Source organism: Podarcis filfolensis (assembly GCF_964270895.1).
Source record: "Podarcis filfolensis genome assembly, chromosome: 2".
In the NCBI taxonomy this organism is placed as follows: Eukaryota; Metazoa; Chordata; class Lepidosauria; order Squamata; family Lacertidae; genus Podarcis; species Podarcis filfolensis.
The window spans coordinates 45049836-45072017 of record NC_139605.1 but is presented as its reverse complement, the minus strand read 5'-3'; the positions used below and the strand labels follow the sequence as shown (position 1 = coordinate 45072017).

The 22182-nt window shown below is 42.1% G+C and overlaps 1 protein-coding gene across 1 annotated transcript in view; it reads right to left on the bottom strand.

Moving 5' to 3' along the window:
- Positions 1-14821: 14821 nt before the first annotated feature.
- Positions 14822-22182, bottom strand: part of FAM120A (family with sequence similarity 120 member A) — a 50449-nt gene continuing 43088 nt past the window's right edge. Inside the window, exons 15-18 of the mRNA XM_083602943.1 lie at positions 22014-22151; positions 20294-20435; positions 19371-19467; positions 14822-16721 (exon numbers count right to left, since the gene is read on the bottom strand). Coding sequence (XP_083459069.1) covers positions 16410-16721; positions 19371-19467; positions 20294-20435; positions 22014-22151 — 689 coding nt within the window. The 3' untranslated portion in view covers positions 14822-16409. The remainder of the gene's footprint in view (positions 16722-19370; positions 19468-20293; positions 20436-22013; positions 22152-22182) is intronic.

The window sequence follows — 22182 nt, the reverse complement described above, 5'->3', positions numbered from 1 at the left end:
GCCCCCCACATTCATCATGGGGCTGGAAAGGGGTTAGTTTAACCTCCGGTTTGCTAGTAAAACTGAAGTACCGTGTCGCGAAATGATGCATGACTAAAAAGTGTGTCACCAACACAAAAAGTTTGGAAAACAATGATCTACAGGTAGGACTGGCAGAAACCTCTGCTTGAAATCCTGCCGAGCCTCTGCCAATCAGCATAGACAATACTGAGCTAGATGGACCAATGGCCTAACTCAATATAAGGCAGCTTCCTATGTTCCTCTGTAAATAGACTATAATCAATCTGAAGTCCTCTGTTCACTGGTAATGATTCAGTCGATAATATTCGAGTAAGAATCACCTCACAATGAAAACAAGGGAGGTGAAAATTTAACATGACACATGAAGAATTGGAAGTTTGCTAGGACCATTTTTTCATAACGATGGATGCAAGCTTTTGTCATAATATCTCTCCATGTGATTTCTGGAATCAACATTAGCTTAGTCATGCTACTGTAGTAAATACAAACACTCCCAGTATAAAGGAACAAATGATTCCGAAATGTTAATGTTATCGCTCAGCCGGCATTAATAAGCCGGCATCACCAGTTTGTCATTGGCCCTTTGAGAAGTATGATTTTCACACTGTGATTCCAAGAAGAGTTTCACAAAGGAAAGCATAGACTCCATTAATTGGCTGTGTCTGGGAATGACACTCATACTCTCTAACAATCACTTGCAATTACATGAACTGTACTTACAAAAGCCAGGCTGCTCTGGTTCACTTATTGTTTTATATGCAACTTCTTTTTATCTGATAAATTTTACCTTGCTATTAATTATGGTGCACATGCCGACTGCTAAATAGACAAAGAGAAGGATTGTGTGTATAAAAGAAATGTTTTTTCTCTCTTTCATAAATAAACCCTTTGGGAACTGCTACTAAGTGGCAACTATAAAGATGAAGAGACCTTTGACACCTTACAGACTAATTGATTGCCACTCTTTGACATTGCTTCCTGTACTTCCTGCTTCGGGTAATGCTAGGCGCTCCTCTTCAGTTCCTCAAGCAAATGAACTACCTCTAACTCACAGTAAAGAACACAAAGAAAAGGAAAAGAGGCTTGCTGGATCAGACCAAAGGCCCATGTTAGTCCAACAGGTTCTCCCAGCGGCCAACCAGATGCCTCTGCAAAGCCCACTGGAAGGACACGAGTCACCTCCCCATGATCTCCAACAACAGGTATTCAGAGGCCAGTGAAGACTGGAGGTAATATAACCTTAATCCTCCATGAATTTGTCTAACTGTTTTTAAAGTTGATCAGGTTGGTAGTCATCACAGCATCTGTGGCAGTGAATTCCATAGTTTAACTATGAGCTGTGTAAAGATGTGCATCATCTTGTCCATCCCAAATCTGCTACCATTTTGCTTCAGTGACCTTAGTTTCTAGTGTTATGTGTGAGAGACAGACTTTTCCCTAACTACTTTCTCTACACTAGGCATAATTTTATACAGTGGTACCTCAGGTTAAGTACTTAATTTGTTCCAGAGGTCCGTTCTTAACTTGAAACTGTTCTGAACCTGAAGCACCACTTTAGCTAATGGGACCTCCTGATGCTGCACGATTTCTGTTCTCATCCTGAAGCAAAGTTCTTAACCTGAAGCACTATTTCTGTAACCTGAAATGTATGTAACCTGAAGCATATGTAACCCGAGGTACCACTGTACTCCCTTTTTTCTCAGCTAAAAAGCCCTAAATATTACAAACTTTTGCTCATAGAGGTAAGTGTGCTACTGCCTTTTTCTGCACATTTTCCATCTCTTCAGTACCTTTCCTGAGGGGCATTGACCAGAACTATGCACAGTATTCCAAGTGCACTATAGATGTGATGAAGGCATTATGATATTTGGCCTTAAAAATAAATATTTTTTCCTAATGATCTCCAACATGGAATTTGACTTTTTCCCAGCAACCTACTCAAATATGAGAAGTCCCACTGGTATTGGCATTAAGCCAGCTCTTGAAGCCCCTTGTTTCCCCTCATTCCTCCTCATCTCCAGTCTTGAACCTCCTGTTTTAATTCTTTGCATTTCTGTTTTAACTCTTTTTTTTTTTTTGCAGTTTTAATGGACTTTTATTGTATTTAATCATTCTCTATGGCAACCCCTAAGCTATGGTGTTGACTTCCTACAGAGGTGTGTCTGGCACTTTTGTTGTATAGTTTTGTTGTTGTTTAGTCGTTTAGTCGTGTCTGACTCTTCGTGACCCCTTGGACTAGAGCACACCAGGCACTCCTGTCTTCCACTGCCTCCCGCAGTTTGGTTAAACTCATGCTGGCAGCTTCGAGAACACTATTCAACCATTTCGCCCTCTGTCGTCCCCTTCTCCTTGTGCCCTCCATCTTTCCCAACATCAAGGTCTTTTCCAGGGAGTCTTCTCTTCTCATGAGGTGGCCAAAGTATTGGAGCCTCAGCTTCAGGATCTGTCCTTCCAGTGAGCACTTAGGGCTGATTTCCTTCAGAATGGATAGGTTTGATCTTCTTGCAGTCCATGGGACTCTCAAGAGTCTCCTCCAGCACCATAATTCAAAAGCATAAATTCTTCGGCAATCAGCCTTCTTTATGGTCCAACTCTCACTTCCATACATCACTACTGGGAAAACCATGGCTTTAACTATACGGACCTTTGTTGGCAAGGTGATGTCTCTGCTTTGCTGAATATGTATCTTTTTACCCTGGCTTTTGACAGCTGCATTAATCTTTTTTTAGGATCCATCCTATAGTTTATTCAAATTATACTAATTCTGATTACACATAAAATACTGGACATTCAGGTCATTCATAATGAACAGGCTCCAAACTAATCCAAACCAAATCTAGCTGTTTTCTGGTCAGAGCATAAGTGAGGAATGTTTAGCATTGGAGCCAACTCCTAGGGGCCAATTTGTATTCCCCCCACCCAATATTTGAAGGGACTACCCTTCTCCCCATTTGTCATTCAAATGGTGTGTGCCTGCCACATCTTGTGATCACTTATGTGGGGCGGGGCTTACCCGCCCCCCCCAATATTTTATTCACGTTGGCACCCCTGAATTGCTTAATGTGCTCAACATGGGGTTGATATTTTTCTGACCTCAGGCAAATGGATACCACTGTTGCTACCAAGTATAGATAAGATTGATTTCATACTCAAATAAGGAGCTCAAGCCAATGAATTTCATTTCGTTTGTAAACTGCCTTGTGAGGACCATGCCCTGAAAGACAGCCTGAATTAGAAAGAGCCAGAAACTGTATTCCTTTCTTCACAGAGAATATTTAAAGGTATCTTCAGTGAAGGATGCTAGCCTCTTAAACAAAAAGAAGTAACAAAATAGGCTCCCTAACTTAATGAATTGCAGCTAGTCTATTGCGCTTGTTTTCCTTGAACTCCCACAGCCCCAATGGATTTTTTTTTCTTAAATCAGCATTATTGTGCATACTGTCATTTCTTTCATACTAGCGACTTTGCCAAATGATCAGACTTTTCTTCAGCTCTCTAAGCTTGCCTTCTGCCTGGGCTCACATCCTGCTACGTACTTGAGAGCCAGTGTGGTGTAGTGGTTAAAAGCAGTAGACTCGTAATCTAGTGAACCGGGTTCATGTCTCCACTCCTCCACATGCAGCTGCTGGGTGACCCTGGGCTAGTCACACTTCTTTGAAGTCTCTCAGCCCCACTCACCTCACAGAGTGTTTGTTGTGGGGGAGGAAGGGAAAGGAGAATGTTAGCCGCTTTGAGACTCCTTTGGGTAGTGATAAAGCTGGATATCAAATCCAAACTCTTCTACTTACCACTCATTTGTTGTTGTTACCAGATTCTTAGAACTTACACCTCTTTGTCAAAACTCCATGAACTATCCCTTCAGTTTGTGGGGCTCATCAGTTTAAGTAAGTTTCAACAACAATGATTTCTACATCCACATAGTTGAGCACACACCTCTATAACTAAATAGATAGGGAGCAGTGATGGTTCTCTCCCCTGAGACGTCTTCAGTTTTAATTGCATTTCTTTCCTTTGATAAGGCCAGTAGCTTTGCTTCTAAGTGTTCAATTAATTTAGAAAGAAAGTGAAGTCTCCACAGTAATCCGGCACGAATGTTTCTTCCCATGAGGTTTTAGAAAATAAAACAATGAGGCCTTTATCCCTGGACAACAGCAAAGCGGCAAAGTGAGGATTGAATCCCATCGACCCCAATAGCAGAGTGTTTCATCACCAAAGGGGGGTTTGAAGAAGACAGACTTGTAAATGCATGCTCGCTTGATGTTTCATTAAACTGTCCTTTCACCTCCATTCTTGAACTTCGTTTTCAGCTGTCACACCTTGAGCAATTAGATATCGCCACATTAATTTAAACACAATTTAGCCTTCGGAGCAGATCAAGACATGATGCATCAGACGAGTAAGGCACAAAAAGACACAACACTCTTTGGGGGACAAAGGCTACATCAAGAACGCTGGAAGGCATACATTTAAAAGGCTGCTGGTGGTAGTGAGGATAGATAACTTAAATCTTTTCAGTTACAGATAGGTAGCCGTGTTGGTCTGCCATAGTCAAAACAAAACAAAATTTTTTCTTTCCAGTAGCACCTTAAAGACCAACTAAGTTAGTTCTTGGTATGAGCTTTCGTGTGCATGCGTATCTGACGAAGTGTGCATGCACACGAAAGCTCATACCAAGAACTAACTTAGTTGGTCTTTAAGGTGCTACTGGAAAGAAAATTTTTTTTTTTGTTTTAAATCTTTTCAAACATGTGCAACTGAAGGAGACAAAATGAGCTGAGATCCATTTAATGGACCTTCAGAGGCAAACCTCAACTATGTTACACTAACAGAATTTCGCTTTCTTAAAGTCTCTCCAGAGCACTGTTGTCATAGGTGAGATGTCAACTGACAAGGTGAGGCCTGCTCATCAACCGGCAGCAGGCACTATATCCAAATGCTGGAGACAAACAATGGCAGAATGCCGATACTCTCCTCTGGTGCTTGTGAGACAAAACTCACAAGCTGTGTATTAAAACAGGGGTAGGACATCTCCCCCTTGCTTTATGATCGTGATGATGAAGGTGTTCCTATTCATTTAAATGGGACACTTTTTGCAAATTGCAGGTATCTTGTCTTGCGCCCATAGCAGGGAAGAGAGTACTAAAACTCCTGCTACATACCCTGGCACCAGGGTTCTGACCCATATGACGGGCCCATGTTGGCTTTTTGTATAAGTGAAGGAGGGCTAAATTACTAATGGCATGTGTAGAACAGTGGTACCTCGGGTTAAGTACTGAATTCGTTCCGGAGGTCCGTTCTTAACCTGAATCTGTTGTTAACCTGAAGCACCACTTTAGCTAATGGGGCCTCCTGCTGCTGCCGCGCCGCTGGAGCACAATTTCTGTTCTCATCCTGAAGCAAAGTTCTTAACCCGAGGTACTATTTCTGGGTTAGCGGAGTCTGTAACCTGAAGCGTATGTAACCCGAGGTTCCAATGCACAGGTTTAAGCCTTCCGTGACACTAGGAACCCAACAGAAGTAAAGCTATAATCAAAATATCTATGGGTATTATCACTCATGCTTGATAGTATTCCATATTTTGGGCTGTAGGACAGGCATAACGATGAGGTTTGGTTACTTTTGCCAGTTAACCCAAAAACTATGGAGTGATAAATGGTTCTATTTGTTCTCTCTCACGTGTTGGAACTTCCTCAACCGAAAACTTCATCTTATTCCAGCAAGAACCAATTCATTCATTGCCTGAATTCTGCCACCTTGTCACCAACTACCTGGTTATCTGTATTTAAAACCCCATAGATAAGACAGGAGGCAATTGCACATTTGAATGAATGAATGACAAAATGAAAGAAAACTTCATTACAGGAAGGTTAGCAGCACAGTCCAAAACAATTAACTACTATTAGAGAGGGAGGAGCAGCTAAAAGAGCAAAGTACATTTCAGAGCAGTGAAGAGACCCCCTGCAGCTTGATTGCTGTCTGTTAAGGGGAGCATTATGCCTCTCTCCTACTTTGCACATCCAAGAGCAATATTTAGACAAAAAGCCCAGCCTTGGTGAATGTTCTCCAACACCCTTAGCAGCATCAGCAGGTGGATGTGCAGATTAATTGCATGGGGGCATTAGTGTGAAGTGTACTGGAGAAGCTTAATCTGCTATCCTTAGTCAGGGATTCCACACACACACACACACACACACACACACACACACATACACACACAAAGAGAGAGAGAGAGAGAGAGAGAGGTACCTCGGGTTAAGAACTTAATTCATTTTGGAGGTCTGTTCTTAACCTGAAACTGTTCTTAACCTGAAGCATCACTTCCGCTAATGGGGCCTCCCACTACGCTGCCAGAGCACAATTTCTGTTCTCATCCTGAAGCAAAGTTCTTAACCCAAGGTTAGCACAGTCTGTAACCTGAAGCATCTGTAACCCGAGGTACCAGTGTGTGTGTGTGAGTGTGTGTGTGTGTATGTTCAAGGATTACTATGTAATAAGATTTTTTAATTTTAAATATATAGACTAAACAGTTTCCTCTATACAATTTTTTGGGGGGACAATAATGAGTGAGGGAAGATGATTCTGAGATACCTGAGATTTGTCTTATGCTCATCTAGTAGAGATGAGCAGGGAATATTTTATAAATGGTGTGCCATTGTGACTTTTCCCATTATAAAAGGTCTACACACAAAAAAGCCCCATACCCTTCATATCATAAAAAACTTTCAATAATAATTTGAAACAGGGTGATGTGTCAAGCTGCTCACCTGCCTGAGAGCCATGTTCTCTTAACAAGGAAACCCCCCCCCCCACCGCCGCCGCCGCCATTATAGTTTTAAAAGGAGGAGGAACAAAACCGCTTCACTACTGTGTATCTAAAAGCCCAGAAAAGCTTATTTTGGGTCAGAGGAACCTTTCCCAGCCTGAGGGAAACTTTCCAGAAGCTACATGCCAATGATTGGAGAGGCCAGAAGCAAAAAATGGGTGAAGCAATGGATGTGACACGTACTTTTGTATAGTTGGCTACATTTTGGCCAGGTAAAAGTCGACACAATCAACACATACACACCCACCCACTCCACCACATCCTTCATCCAGACAAGAAAAAGGCATTATCACAGTTCAAGCCAGGCAAAGTACTTGAGGAGAGCAGTACAGAATAGTTTCTATCCAAATGCAATTTGGTTTTAAACGCAGTGTAAGGTAGTCTCTATGGGAGTATATTGTATTTTATTGTGGGGTATCAGAGTTTTTAGGGGGCTAACCAGACTGGGATAGCTGGGATAGCAGGCTTGTTGGTTTTTGAATGTCTGTTGTAGATTTTTTCAATTTCGTTGTTCTGTATGGGGCAATGACAATAGAGATTATCGTATCGTAAGGGTGTGTGTCCTGGGGTGGAGGCCTACCTTGAGTAGCCTGGGTGGCCATATTTGGCCCCTGGGGCTCAGGTTCCCCATCACTGGCTTATGCCTTTCTAAATCTGCTTAATTTTGTTGCTTTTGCTGCAAGTGACGAACACAGCTACCCCTCTGAGGCTTGTTACAATGGAAGGCACCAGATTTAAAGCGTATTTGTAAGTTACTGAGAAATGAGAAAGTCATCCTGCCTCCACTTGCAGGCCTCTGCTTCTTTACCACAGTATTAAGTGTCACATGGCCAAGTCCTTGTATTCTTACAGAAGAAGAATACAAAAGAGGACAGCTGGGCGTTAGAGAGAGCCACTTTGCTAAGGAAACGCTCCTCCTCTCACACCATAGCAGCCAAAGCTGGGACTATACTGTATTTGTTAAATACTGTAGTGGGTAGACATAGCAGACGCAGCAATTTCTCCAAAGCAGCTCTTTATTTATAAGCTGGAACAGAACTGAACAGCAATCAGCTCAGCCGGCCTGCTTTTATAGGCAGCCGGCTGTCAACATTGTAGCAACAACAACCCAGGGTTTCCTGCCTAAAGTAACTGACGTGGACCTGAGTGAAAACTATATACATGATCCTCCTGGTGGCCAGGGTGAGAACTTCAATACATAACAGTATTGGCCCAAATATAAGCTGCACCTGAATATAAGCCACAACTTTAAAATTGATTGGGGGGGGGGGAGAGAAAAAGAAAAAATACTCGAACATAAGCCGCTCCATTCCTCGCTGCTCCTGGCTGCATGCTGGGGGGTGGGAGCCATGTTGTGTTGCCGGTGGCCCTTCCCCTTCCTCACTCTCTCCCTTCCTGACCTGGGGGAGAGGATGAGGGACTACGCACGGGGCGGGCGCCACTTTGCCATGCTCCTGGCGCTGTTTGCCCTGCGCTCCTGGCTGCCTACCATAAGATCACAAATATAAGCCACACTTTAACTTTTCACGGTCGGAATTTGGGGGGAAAGTGAGGCCTATATTCAGGCCAAGACGGTAAATGGAAGGTGAAATGCTTCTCCCGAACTAGGAATTAGTTGTGGCAAAAAATAGTGAGTTTTGGGCTAGTCAGGCTGCCTGCCATCATTTTCTCTCGTGCTGATCTTGGGAGTTTGGGGAAGAGAGGAGAGTAGTAATTAACAGAGAAAAAGCTCTCACGCCTAAGAAGGAATTCTGAACTCGGGCCAGCCAAGAATACCATATATACGGAACAAAAAGCTGGGTTTGGGCCTGTTTTGGCAGGGCACTGGGGGAAATTGTTCTGGGCTCACCCATGGAGGGGGCTCACCCATTGAAGAGCCGCATCAGCATTGGAACGGTTGCATTGTTGTCAACTGTTAGAAGCAACCATCTCTGCTTGCTGCCGCTCTCAGCAGCTGGGCAGGGCCTTCTGGGCTGAGCTCCAGAACCTCATAGCCCTAAGCTCTCTGCAAAGGACTACCAAGACATGATGAGACCAGCAGCAAACCAAAATGGCATCAGCATCCTTTCTCTTTCCTTAGTTTTAAAAACCTCTTATAGTCAAGGGGCAGCCAGATGGGTGTGTACACAGTTACTTATGTTCATTTTATTACTATTATTATATTTATATATTGTTTTCTGCTACAAAATTATATTCATTTCCTGGTAAATGTGGTTAGCTTCGGAGCAGCAGATGTAAGCTCAGTTTATTCCTGTATTCATAATGGTTACTGTGATTTAAGTGAATTTAAAATGGGAAACTACACATGCTCAGTTTTGAGTGGTTTTGGGTTTTTTTTTAAAAGCAGGGTGACAAAACCTTTTTATTTATTCTGAAATATTGGGAATGTAGAAGCAGTTGCGTGTGTAAGAGAGAGCAAGGAGGTAAGAGAGAAATATTAATTGTGTGCTTCACAACAAAAGGAATACACCTAAAGACCCTCCAGTGCTCCTTCGGCCTTTCAGAACCCCCATAGGTCCCTAAAGCCCAAGGCCGCCACCCTCAAAATTAAATTCACTGCCAGGAAGGTTTGGCCAGCAGGCACCACCAATGCCATTTTTTGAACTATGAACAGCCCTTTTACATGCTGCTGCCAGTGTCCTCCAGGCTCTCTGCTCTGCCCTGCCAGATTCTGACTGGCTAGCAGATTCAGAAAAGAGGCAATGAGAAAAGTGGGGGAACAATTCTAATTGGACACACCCAGCAGAGAAGAGAAACCACTTTGAACTTGTTCCATCTCTTCTCCCTGCTGATAATGTCCAATGTGAACTGTCCTACAATTCTAATTGGATGCTACCAGCAGGAAAAAGAACCCAGTATTGATCTCTGGTACATAAACCCATACAAAAAGAGGAATTGGTTGGCATCCGTCTGTCTCAGGAGACAATGGAAGAGTGTGCTTTTGGGAGTGAAGTAGGAATCATATGCCAAACATTACCTTGAAAAACCTGTCAGACTAGTTGGTCCTGCGGAGAAGATGGCACCCAAACTCTGGTCTGTTATGCCAGAGAGTCCAAAGAGAAAATGGTGGTTATGTCAGTGGCAAACTTTTTGATTTTTTTAAAAAGGAGGAAACCTTTTAAATATATTTTATGGCAGTATTCCAACATACATTTGACAGATTTGACAGCATTAACGAAACCCTAAACAAACAGCATTGGATGTTGCTGGAATAAACCTTCCTTCCTTTCCTCATCACCCTTGTCCATGACATGCAAAGAACATCTTTGAAGAAACTGAAGAAGAGGCAAATGCGTCGCCATCGAGTGGAAGCCACTTATTCAGATGTAAAATCAAGAACATGGAGACACAAATCAATTTTCCCAGATGGAAAACGTGACTGCAAGCTAACTGGCACAGACAAATTCAGGGCAGAAACATGCTGCAGGATCTTAAATAAACTTCGCATAGGAGAAGTGCGCCTGTGTTTATGCAGAAGATGTGCAAATTTATTTGTGTTTCTGCCAGGACTATTTCCTAAATCACTCCTCTAGTCCTTTATAAAGCAGGTCCTGTGGAAGGCTGTGCTGCTACCCCACTCTGCCCAGACGTTGTGGTACTATCTTATTCTACTCTGCTAGGAACTCTGTTTTGCTTGTTACTGCTCAGGCAAGGTGAACTGGGGTTCAAAGACAGCAGAACAACCAGGCCCCCACCACATAAAACATGCACAGACACATATGAAAACTGAGTTTTGCTTTCATGTATGGACATATGTTGCTCTTGTCCCAGGAAAACTTATGTGCGGCAGGCCCTTGGTTCATTCCCTCCATTAGGTCATTTGAGGTTTGGCCCAAACCCTTGAAAGGCTGTCTATTCAAGGTAGGATCTTGGAATGCGGAAATCAGTGTCCAAGAGAAAGTTTGTTCCTTTGTGGAATGGTTGCATAGCCCAGCACATCAGGACTCCCGGGCAAGTAGAAGTTGATTTGTTAAGCCAATCTTACAAATGGATTTCAAGCCAATCTTACAAGAGGGACCTTTGTAGCTTAGAAGCCTCTCATCTATTATGTTTATAGCTCTTTCTCTGTACCTGGCATTGACTTTATGAAGAAAGATCTCTTGAAGGATCACACAGGTCAGCAATAGCAAAGCCTATTTTTTCCCTTTTTTGATTTCGTAGGTGGCTGCAGTTGGGTATGGGAGAGCTGATCTACCAGCCCTGCTAGACGGCCACTACCAGAGCACATCCTTTGGCTTCAATAGCATTATGGCTTACAGACCAGATGCACTACACTTCCAGGCCCATTTATTTATATGATCATTATATAGGCTGAGCAATTGTTTCAGAAAGCGCCATTCCCGGGTTTGAGGCATGTGCCTTCCCCAGATTCACAATGGAGCCATTAGCCAATACAGCCATCTTGCTTTCCCTACCCCCAAGCCCAACCAGAAATAGTAGTAAAAATCGTCAGAATTCAGATGCAAAGCTCCCTTCTGGAAATCCCTCCTATAGTCAGATTTAACTGTGTTACTAAAAGCACAGGCAGAGAGGGGATGGAATGACTTGCTTTTCAAATAGCAGTTGCTGAGCACTACAAGGACACAGTAGAAGGAGCTTGTAGAGCTACGAGAAATGTAATGAGATGGCGTCCGTCACAGGCCCTATGCACCTGACCGCATAACCACATTTCTTACAATGCTCCAAATTACCGTATTGTATCAATTCATACAAAACATCACGTTTTCTTCAGAACATTGTGCTATGCTTGTGAAATATAACAATGCACTTTGTTTAAACAACATTGTTCATGCTGATGAAAATCAGAATTGTCGTTCCCATTGCACTGGAGCACATGCTAGTACTGCAATGAATCTACCTACCCAATTTGGATAAAATACCTTTATTTTATTTTTGCTGCCGATACTGTGGATTAAACATCTTTGCATGCGCTCACCATCTATTTACTTTTTGGGCAAATCATGCATGCAAACTACTAGGTTTCTTTTACAATTTGAGGGGCAGCAGAGAAGGGCAGGAGTAGCAGGGCAGAGGAAGACAACTAGGAAGTAGGAATCGCAAACTGTGAAGAGGCAGTGGGTACAGGTTGCTCCAGCATCTTTAGCAATGCTTTTCCACCTCCACCCTTTATCTAATAAATATTATTCCTGATCACAAGGACCAGAAACCTGTTTTCCATGACCCAGAAATGCACTGTACTGATTCCAATTCACTCTGATCTGGTAATTTTGTATTTCTCCTCAATAGTCTAGGAGAACATAGAGGAATGGATGAAAATATACAAAGGCAGCCTAATTCCAGACTATTATCAATTATTTACCCAGATAAAGAAACAGCTGCCTCCTCTCAACAATGAAGAACAGACTACTCCACCACCAGCCAGCACTTGGATTAGTTAACATGCAACTGCTGGCACCCCCAAGGCTAGCACCTCACATTGGAAATAAGCAGCTGTTTATGAATAAATGGATGGTTTTTCCTGCCCCAACCTCTCTGCACATTTGAGCCATCCCAACAAAAAAGACAAGAGCTTCCTTCCTTGTGAAGCCAGCACATTCATGTGGCAGTCTCACCAAGACATAGTATTTGCAAATTATCACAGCCTTCCTTAAAGCCAAGTTTGGAAAGCGGTAGCAATTGTGGCAATCAGAAATGAGGAATTATGCAAATCAAGCTTCTTTGGTGGCTAATTTCTGTTGTTCCCGTAAACATGCCCTTAGATTTCCTGCCGGATCAAACAGGGAGATGACATAGCTCAAAACGCATGGCCGCTGATTCAAATGGCACCCTATAGTGAATTCTCACCCCAGCTCCATAACATACAGTAGAAATTGTATCCTGCAGTCATCAGGTTGTTTCCTGAATCAATAGCTGCTAATAGCAAGGGCATAAATCAAAGCATCGTTTGGGGGTGGGAGGAAGAAGACCCTCAACTAAGGGTTACCAAAAGAGGCTACCTTTTGTCCAGCACCTGGGCACTGCTGAAAGCACTGCATGCCTCAGAGTTGCACTTACGTTTGTACTATAATCCAGGGCTTTTAGTGCTACAATTCCAGACCCCTGGAATCAGTTACCAGGTGAAATTAGGCAGGTGCATACATAGCATGGGATGCAGGAACTAACTTAGTTGGTCTTTAAGGTGCTACTAGAAGAAAAAAAAATTTTTTGTTTTGACTATGGGATGCAGGTGGCGCTGTGGTCTAAACCAGAACCTTGGGCTTGCCGATGAGAAGGTCGGCGGTTTGAATCCCTGCTACGGGGTGAGCTCCCGTTGTTCGGTCCCTGTTCCTGCCAACCCAGCAGTTCAAAAGCACGTCAAAGTGCAAGTAGGTAAACAGCGTTTCCATGCGCTGCTCTGGTTTCGCCAGAAGCGGCTTAGTCATGCTGGCCACATGACCCAGAAGCTGTCTGCGGACAAACGCTGGCTCCCTCGGCCAGTAAAGCGAGATGAGCGCTGCAACCCGTCGTCCGCGGCTGGACTTAACGGTCAGGGGTCCCTTTACCTTTATACATAGCATCTTGAAGCTTAGGCAACAAGTGAAGACATTTCGAAGGCTTTCCTTAAGATGACCCAGCCATTTAATTTAACCGATTGAATTTCCAATTGAAAAATTAATTGCAGAAATGGTTTTATTAAATTTAGCCTGCATTTTACCACTCATTTTATCTTATTGTTGGATGATTTGATATATTTTGGTGTTTTTTTAAATAATTTTTATTAACTGGCCAATCACATCAAATTAAATCACATCACATAATTCCAAATTACAAAGCCAAATTTTTAAATTTTGTTGGGGGAACCCATACTTCAAAATCCAAAGGGGGATTCAAATCATCTTCTTATTACTGCGTTAATGTCCAAATCAGTCCCATTCCACATATCTTGTTCATATAATTTCTATTTTTCCTTTACGATCTCTTCTGTTAGTCTCCTTAAGCCGATAAGCAAAATAATAATCCTGTGTGGATTTCCCGTTCCTCCACTAAGTCCAGATGGTTTCCATATATCTCCTTCGTAGATAGCATCGCTCTTTCCATCATGAATTTGGCATTTGTCGCTCTTAAGTCCCACCGAGGAGTTGATCCACGATATGTAAACAACTCTATTTCTCTCTTTCTCCTCCCAGACCCAAGAGCTCCAACAATGCCTCCCAAAATGGCGACGGCATTTTTAACTGCGTCATTCCAAAACTCTTAGCTTTCCAGCTTCATCTTGAAACATTGCTTTGGTTCGAAAGTTTATCTCCACACAGCCTTAAATCCACAGCTTAAGTCCTTAGTTTCTGACTCATTAGGGGTGGGGATTCTTGTTAAATCACATAAGAAAAAGGAAGGCAGGTTTTTTCCCCCCTCCCCCCTCAGTCATTTGTCATACCGTATCTTGACGTATCTTCTCATATTTTATTCTTGTCTTGTTATCAGAGATCTCTTCCGTCAGCAGTCTTTACTCCCCTTTTTCCTTGAAGCATGTGCAATTTATCTCGTCCAAATTGTTTCTTTTGAAGATGCTTGCAACTAGCGGCGCGAATCAGGGACGGCGTCCAGGAGTGCCGGAATCCCACAGGAGGGCTTTGTGCCTAGTGCCCCCACCCCCACAAATTCGGGGGTGGTATAGGGCAAAGCAGGCAAGGGCCGTCCCCCCCACAATCCTGGGGGGGTTAAGGAGGCTAATTACCCCCATCATAGCCCCCAAATTACCTCGTGTGGGTCGGAGAGATGTTATTGTCAGCCATCTTCCGATGCGCCACCTAGTGCCCCCCCCCCCGATTTGATATATTTTGACTGCAAAGCTGTTTATAAATATCTGTAATAAATTAATAGCACTGTGCTATTGTAATTTTATTAACTTTACATTTCTGGGGTCAACAGGAAGCACTGAAAACATGCTTGAGGATTGCTTCTTTTTCTGAGAAAAAGAGAATTTTATAGGGGCTTAGGATCACAAGAGAGCATACAAATCAAGACGCCGTACAGCAATTTTATACTAAAAGAATAAAGATTTTTATTAAGCATTGTAAGTTGCATTCAATAGCCTTCAAATACACCACACCACAATCCATCTACAACCAATCAAACCCAACAGTAGTTCATTCTTGCACAATCCATGAGTTGGGGCAGAACTCCCTTCAACTTACATTAAGATACCTACTTAGCTCTTGCGGGCAGGGAATGGGGAATTACACCTCATTTCTGATCACTAATGTGTGATGAAGAGCATCAGGAGAATTATATGAAAACAAATATAAAGAAATGATTCTGATTTTGAAGTACATTAAGTTTGGAAACACTAACAAAAACATCAAAATGATACAGGTATATTTGCTTATACTAAATTCTTGATGGGAAAGTTCTCAAGAACAAGCCATTTGTTTCCTGCTACAGAAGGGGGGTATTTCTTGAAGATCAAAGCTTTTTTTTGTTTTTCCACAGAATTTCATATTTGCTAATATGAAGGCATAAAACAGCAACAGAGAACAATAATGCATACAGCAATGAGTACACCAGGGTAACGTTGATATTCAAAACGGCTAGATAATTTTTTTGTTTTAGAATAAATGCAACAGAGGTCAATAATCACAAAATTTTAAGGTTAGAGCAAGATCAGTCAATGACTAAACATAGTTAACATCTTTTATAGGACTATTACTGATTATTAGCTTTTTTTTTTGTTTTGCAAATGGGCACAGTACTTGTAAGAATGGAAGAAAGAGGACAATAACATGCATAATATTAACTACACACTTTAAAAATTATGAACCATGCAGAAGTTTAGCTCAAATAGTAGTACTAATGGTCTACGTCTGATTCAAAACCACATAGTTCATTGATCACGGATGCATGGTATTAGTCACAAAAAGTATCAGAACACATTGTGTTTGTTTTGAAAAGGTCATTTGCATCTTCTATGATTTTAAAGTTAAATCCATTTTACCTTGCTTGTAAAGTATGTATGATGTATATTTAAAATCAGCAGAACTCCAATATTACTCTATAATTTTTTTTATTTTGATAGTTTGCACATTTTAAACATAAAAAGAACCACATCAACAGTGATGAAATTTAAGAAAAGAAAGAACTGTGGTTGTGCCTTTCCCCCCCATAATCATGAAATCAAAGCCTTAAAGAAAGCTTTGTGACACAGTAATGCAAAATCAAATATAATGGCATACATATGGTGCCAAATACTAAAAATTATATTTCAAGCTATATATACTGAAAGACTGCCAAAATTTGTTGTTGTTTTTTTAATATTTCTCAAGAAACAAAAACTACGAGCTTTTGTCATAACCAGTTTAAACTTTGTGTATACTTCATTTTAAGTGCGGGAGTCAAATGCTCTTCATTCTCTTTCATTTTTGTTGTATTGTAGCATTTTGACTACAACTGGTTAAAACTAAAAATGTGTTCTTTAAATCTCTGACATCCAAGAGGGATCCAAATTTCCAAAGTCCTCATTTTTCTCTTACGGAAAGGAAAAAATGTACGTAACTGTAGGCTCTCTTTCTTTCCAGATATTCCTAATCCTGACCCTTCCAACATCCTTCACCCTCTATAAAAAATAAGTTTACTCTTCTTTTTTTAAGACAGTGGCCTCAAGAGTATCATCTTTATGGCAAACACTGTCTGCATTTAGTGCATTTAAGTGAGGATTTGTATTGCACGTTTTAGAGTCATTACTCAAGGCACTTTCAGACTGGTTGGAAGCCCTGACGTCTGCTGTACTCCCATTCATCTGGGAGGCTGGTTTCTCCTCGTTCACTACTCCATTTTCAGCCAGGGATCCTTCTGAAGACACAATAGAGGACTTGGATTCCTCTGATTTTGACTTAAGTTCTTTGGCCACTTCTTCTGCTGAAGCAGCATAAGGAGGTTTGCCCTATTTTAAAATAAAAGAGAAGACAGGTGGGTTATAAGTACATAATTTAGGTAGGGCAGTATTGTCCTTCAGAGTCCTTGGCTCAGCATGGAGAGGAGACAGCAGCTACTTTAGTCCTCTCCACAACTGCTCTGCAGAGTTAAGCCATGATATGCCTTAGCATGGTGTCGAAATCTGCACTCCTCATGGTTAAATGCTCCCAGACAAACCAGAAGCTGTTAACTACAGTGGAACCTCTACTTACAGACGTAATCAGTTCCAGGGGTCCGTCTGTAAGTTGATCCGGGTCGCTGATAGAAGCGCCGTTGTGTGCAGGCGCATTCGGCAGCAGCGCGCTTCTGCGCATGTGGAGACGGCAGAAGCCGCTTCTGAATGTGTGCGAATCGCGGCAAACCTGGTATTTACTTCCGGGTTTGCCGCAGTCGCAACTTGGATCAGGCCCACGTAGAGGTGGTCGTAAGTAGAGGTTCTACTGTATAGGACAAACTCTGGTTACAGCTCAAGGTTTGAAAAGAGGTAAGCTAAGAGCTGGGGTTTAACTGTCAAGGTAGGCTAATGGGGAGGCTCTGGCCTATGGACCTAATTAAGCTGCCAGGCCTTGCCAGTTGGCCCACATGGCTGCTTTGACCAAGCCACGCACACATGCCCTCAATGATGTCAGATATACGAGGCAAAAGGGACTACAGATCGGCAATCAGCGCAAGCAAAGGAAAGCAGGTCACGTGACGTCCTTTTGATGTCAGGTGACTTACTGACAGGCGGGCCTCCCCACCTCTAAGTTGGCCAGTGGGTGAGGGCAAAGTAAGGATCTGGTTCACTCGCCAGATCCAGTCTCCCAACCCTGTATTGCACTAAACGGTTTATTGTCGTGCAGCAAAGGAATGACTGGGGAAGAGCAAAGCAGCTGCAATCTCATACATCCCCTCTCGCTTATTCACACCAAACCACATTTGGCTGAGCAGTATATGCAAACAGGGCCATGCTCCTCTGGCTTCTTACTGCGGTAAAACAAATAGCTATTAAAGATTAGCACATTTGTTATGACATAAACTTTTAAGCTTCAGATGTGTGAAATGGTCTTGAGTCCATAAAACTGAAGGCCACCATACATGTGTCAGTCTCTTTATTCTTTTTGCTGCGAGAGACTAACTTGGCTATTGCTTTGGAAATTACTGTAGATGCCATGCGAGATTATTTATTTTCCTTTATTGGACTGACACAGCATTTACAAATGTGAACTAGAAATAAAATTTCAAAAACTCACACCTGGGACCTCTTGCCCTATTCTTCATGGTCTGAAGAGCCACACTAGATTAAGGAGGGTGCTGACCAGTCACTTGGAAACTGTTCAGCAAGTTAGATTTCATTTTAAGAAGCAAGTGACAAAGCTGGCAAAGCTGGCCAAATCACGGCCTGCTGGCTCCCAAGGAGAAGGCTGCAGATGATTCTCTCCTCCTTGGTAGTTTGTGCTCAGGGCAGCCAGCAGCTAAAGCAAGTTTTGACTTTGTAGGCCGTCCAAACCTGGAATTGTGATTAAGCTCTGTCCTCCTTAACCACAATCCTGGATTTGGATGGCATGCTAAGTCGAATCTTGGCTTAGCTGCTGTGCCATGCTAAGCTAAAAGGACTGGTGGGGAGAAAAGCAGCTGCAATCTCATTCCCAAGAGCCAGCACACTTGAATGGTCCCCGTAAGTTATAACTTGGCTTGCCATGACATGTGAACGGTGGCACACGACAGCTGAATATCACCGATAATTAAATATAATAACAGTTTAGGTACCTGAATCACTGTTTAAATGCATGCCAATCCTGACATCAAAATGTGGAAACCCCCAATTATGTTGTTCATCCAGTTCTTTTGCAGATCCAATGTAAGGTGTCTATGTAAGTGTACATATCCACACAGACATCACTTACACTGCCCTTTCTATTATTCCCCTTCTCCATCTTGAGTTGCTTTATATATGTGACCCTTTAAGTACAGATACGTATGTGAAAAATTAGTTTTATCATGCACTCCTGACAATCTCATCTGCTTAATGCCAGTATATTATATTACAAGACTTAATTTAACATCCAGAACTGCTGAGCAAATGGAATCAGAGTGCAACAAAAGCAATGGGAAAATGATGAAGTAAGCTGACCATGTTGGCAGTAAACCCTATTACCCTTTTGATTACTGAGCTAAAACAAAAGGTGTGAGTTGCAGATAAAGGAGGGATTCAGCATCAGCTTGGCAGGGGGAACTATCCTTCCCCCTGCTCTGGGGCTCCTCCTAAGCCCCCCTCCACCCTGGGAGCCAATTTCAGGGAAAGAAGAGTAGGGGAAATGGAAATTCTTTGCACAGGACTTCCGCTGAAGGGGCTCCTTAGGGCAAATTGTGCCCTATGTTAAGAATTAACCTCTGAAAGAGGTGAGTGCAATTCACAAACTCCACCCCCCCCCCAAGATAGGGGAAAAGGCAGCGAAAAAACAAGTCAAATTAAAGGCCAATATAATTTAGTTCTACGGTCATATGGTTCTTTCATCCAGTCTATCCTCCTACTTCCATGTCTATAGTTAAATTGGTGTATACATGACTGTCACCTAAACTCATGTTACCAAAATCTTTTCTGACTCTCAGTTTCGTAAATGATTTCTCCCAATACCTGAATTGTTCCCTGGTTCTTATATGCTCTCCCATAGTATCTTCCTCCTCTGCCAAACGTTCTTATCACTGGAGTGGAAATAACTCCTCTCGGGCGTCTGCATTGAGTGAGAAACAAGTTAAAAACACATTTAAACTTTAGATATGTTTCTGTATTTTTAATAGAAAAAAAGAAAGTTTCCATTAAAAAAAAAACCCACAGCACAGTCTTTTGGTCCTCACAATCAGAAGGCTGGTTCTCTATATCATTAAGAAGGTTCTCGAAATATTTATTTTTTATAATGTGAAAGTTGTTCAAACAAATGTTTCTTCCACTTACATTCTTGCAGTTGCTGTGTAAAGTACCAGCAAACCAAACACTGAAAACTGGTATGAATAGAAGTCGGCACATATTCCGCCCCCCCCCCCAATTAATCCTGCTGCCAAGTTTCAAATATAATCTCTTTAGTAATTCTTAATGCTCGGAAGTTAACATTTACTAATCTCATACTAGTTTAGCCTGTACTGATCCATCTTTGTTCTTCATTGCCGTTTTTAAATAAACTGCTTAACCAAAGTACCTCTTCCTCTAAAATGATCAACACCTTATAGGCAGCAGCTGCCTTAGAAAAATATAAGTAAAAACAGGCAACAATAGTGAATGAATTATATGTTGAGATTTGGTTCAGATCAATGGTCAACATGAAAGATATTAACTATTATATATAGCTGATATAATTATAGCTAACTTCCCATTAGGTAAAATCATTCCTGATCTTTTCAGAATGTCTGACCCACGTTCATTTTTTACACCCAAACTTTCTGAAATAAAAGATACAATAATTGCCCTTTTCTGTACTTTAATAAAAGCCAGCTGCCACTTCTTTTGCCATTGCTAAATTCCAAAGTCAAGCCAATATTAATTTAAGATTTATTTCTGCCTACCCTCTTGTGGGCCCTCCGACAGAAACCACCTGCAGAGGAAACGGCCCTCTCCCTCCACGACCACGTCTGCTTCCAGCCCAGTGGCCAACCACAGTGCCAGCTATTTCGAGTTTCCCTCCCTGAGAAGGAATAGGTTGGACACCTGTACAAAGATGAAAAGAGAGATTGCTATTTGCAGCTACAATTCAGAGAACAGAATACATGGACTTCCAATTTTCCCTGAAAATACTGCTTTCCTTCCAAAGACTGGGTTTTCATGGCACATTCAGGCACAAAAGATTCTAAGTTTTGTATTAAGGTTCTTTTAATTTATTTAAAATGGATTAGATGGTCCTTCTTGGGGGTAACGTTATCAGCATCATAATTTACAATAATCTGATGCATACTACATTTACAATCTACACTCCCCTGTTCAAGATTAGATCCCATTGAGATTATTGACCGTTTTGCAGTCATTTTATCCAGTTAGGTTCAATGGCTTCAGCATAACCAAGACCACAACTGGATACTGGGTCCCAGAGGTCTTGTGGCACCTTCCCAAAGCTGGGTAAACCTGCGATTGCAGCTGTACGCAGGTGGGGAAGGGGAACAAATAAAGGAAGAGTGGGTTTATTCCAGCCTCCAATTGTTTGTTTGTTTCCGCACACCATGCACAACTGCGATCTTGTAAGTAAAACAAACAGTAAGATGCGAGTTACCTGCATGCAAAGAGAATGCCAGAAATCCCCACTTTTAACCACCCCACATGTGTTTTATCTTTTAAAAACTCAGGGGTGGTGAGAAAACCTTCATTACCTTTCTGTTCCAGAATACGTCTCAACTCAAATTCAAGTGTTCACATGTGAGTATTTACAAGTCATAATCAAATCATTTCCAATAATCTATAGGATAAATGTTAGCTAGATACGACTGATAAAGCTGATAGCAATGAAAGAGTTTAAACAGGTAGAAGCAATGTGGTTACAAATTAGGCTCCAGCGTTAACATACTAATTACTACAGCGCTAGTGAAGGCAGGGAAGTACATTCTTCTCTATACTGTACAATCAACTCTAATAGTACAGCAGCTGCTTCATTGGACTTCGGAGAGCCAGAAGTGTCAGTTACTAGCTAAAGCTTTGATGTTAGAGAGCTTGCAGGAATTTGTTGGAAGTAATTAAAATGCAGGGTGGGGGGGCTTCCTGTTCCACTATTTTATTTTTTAAGGAGGAAATTGGGGAAAACACTGTTCCCTTTAGAAGTACATGCCCAGCTTCTGAAACGTGAACACCTATGAGCTACTTGCAAATAAAACATCAGCAACACTGAGCAATGTTTCCTGCTACTTTTATTTTCCAAAGTATGTATCCTGCAGCTGATTTCAAAACAAGCAAAAAACCCCATTGTTGAAGCGCATGTTGCCTTTGAAAAATTGTTTGTCAAAAAATTGGAAACAAACCTTTAAAAGAATATGTGCATTTCACCAGGTGTGCATTTAATTTTGGAGGCGAGAATGTGACTTCTGTAGCATGTCACAGAGTTGTGAGTAATAGGCGTTAGTGAACGACGTGATAGCAATCCGAGGGGGTAGGTTGTACAGCAAAATGACAGATGTGTTTGGTTACAGGAGAAAGGGATGGAGAGAGAAAGTGAGGAGGTCCCTGTTTAAAAATCTCAGACCAGGGTGAGGTGAAGAAGGCGACTGCCGTAAAATGTTAAAAAAAGGGGTTTGGTATAATTACCGCCCTGAAACTTGCTAGTCCTGTTGCCGTCATTGCCAGAGAAGGCTCCGGAGTGTCCTCCTGCAGCAGCCATCCGGAAGGCTCGATAGGCGCCTGTTGCGACTGTTTCCCCATAGGGGCCTCCAAAGCCATAGACTCCTGTGAGACCCAGGGGGAAAGAGACAGGGGG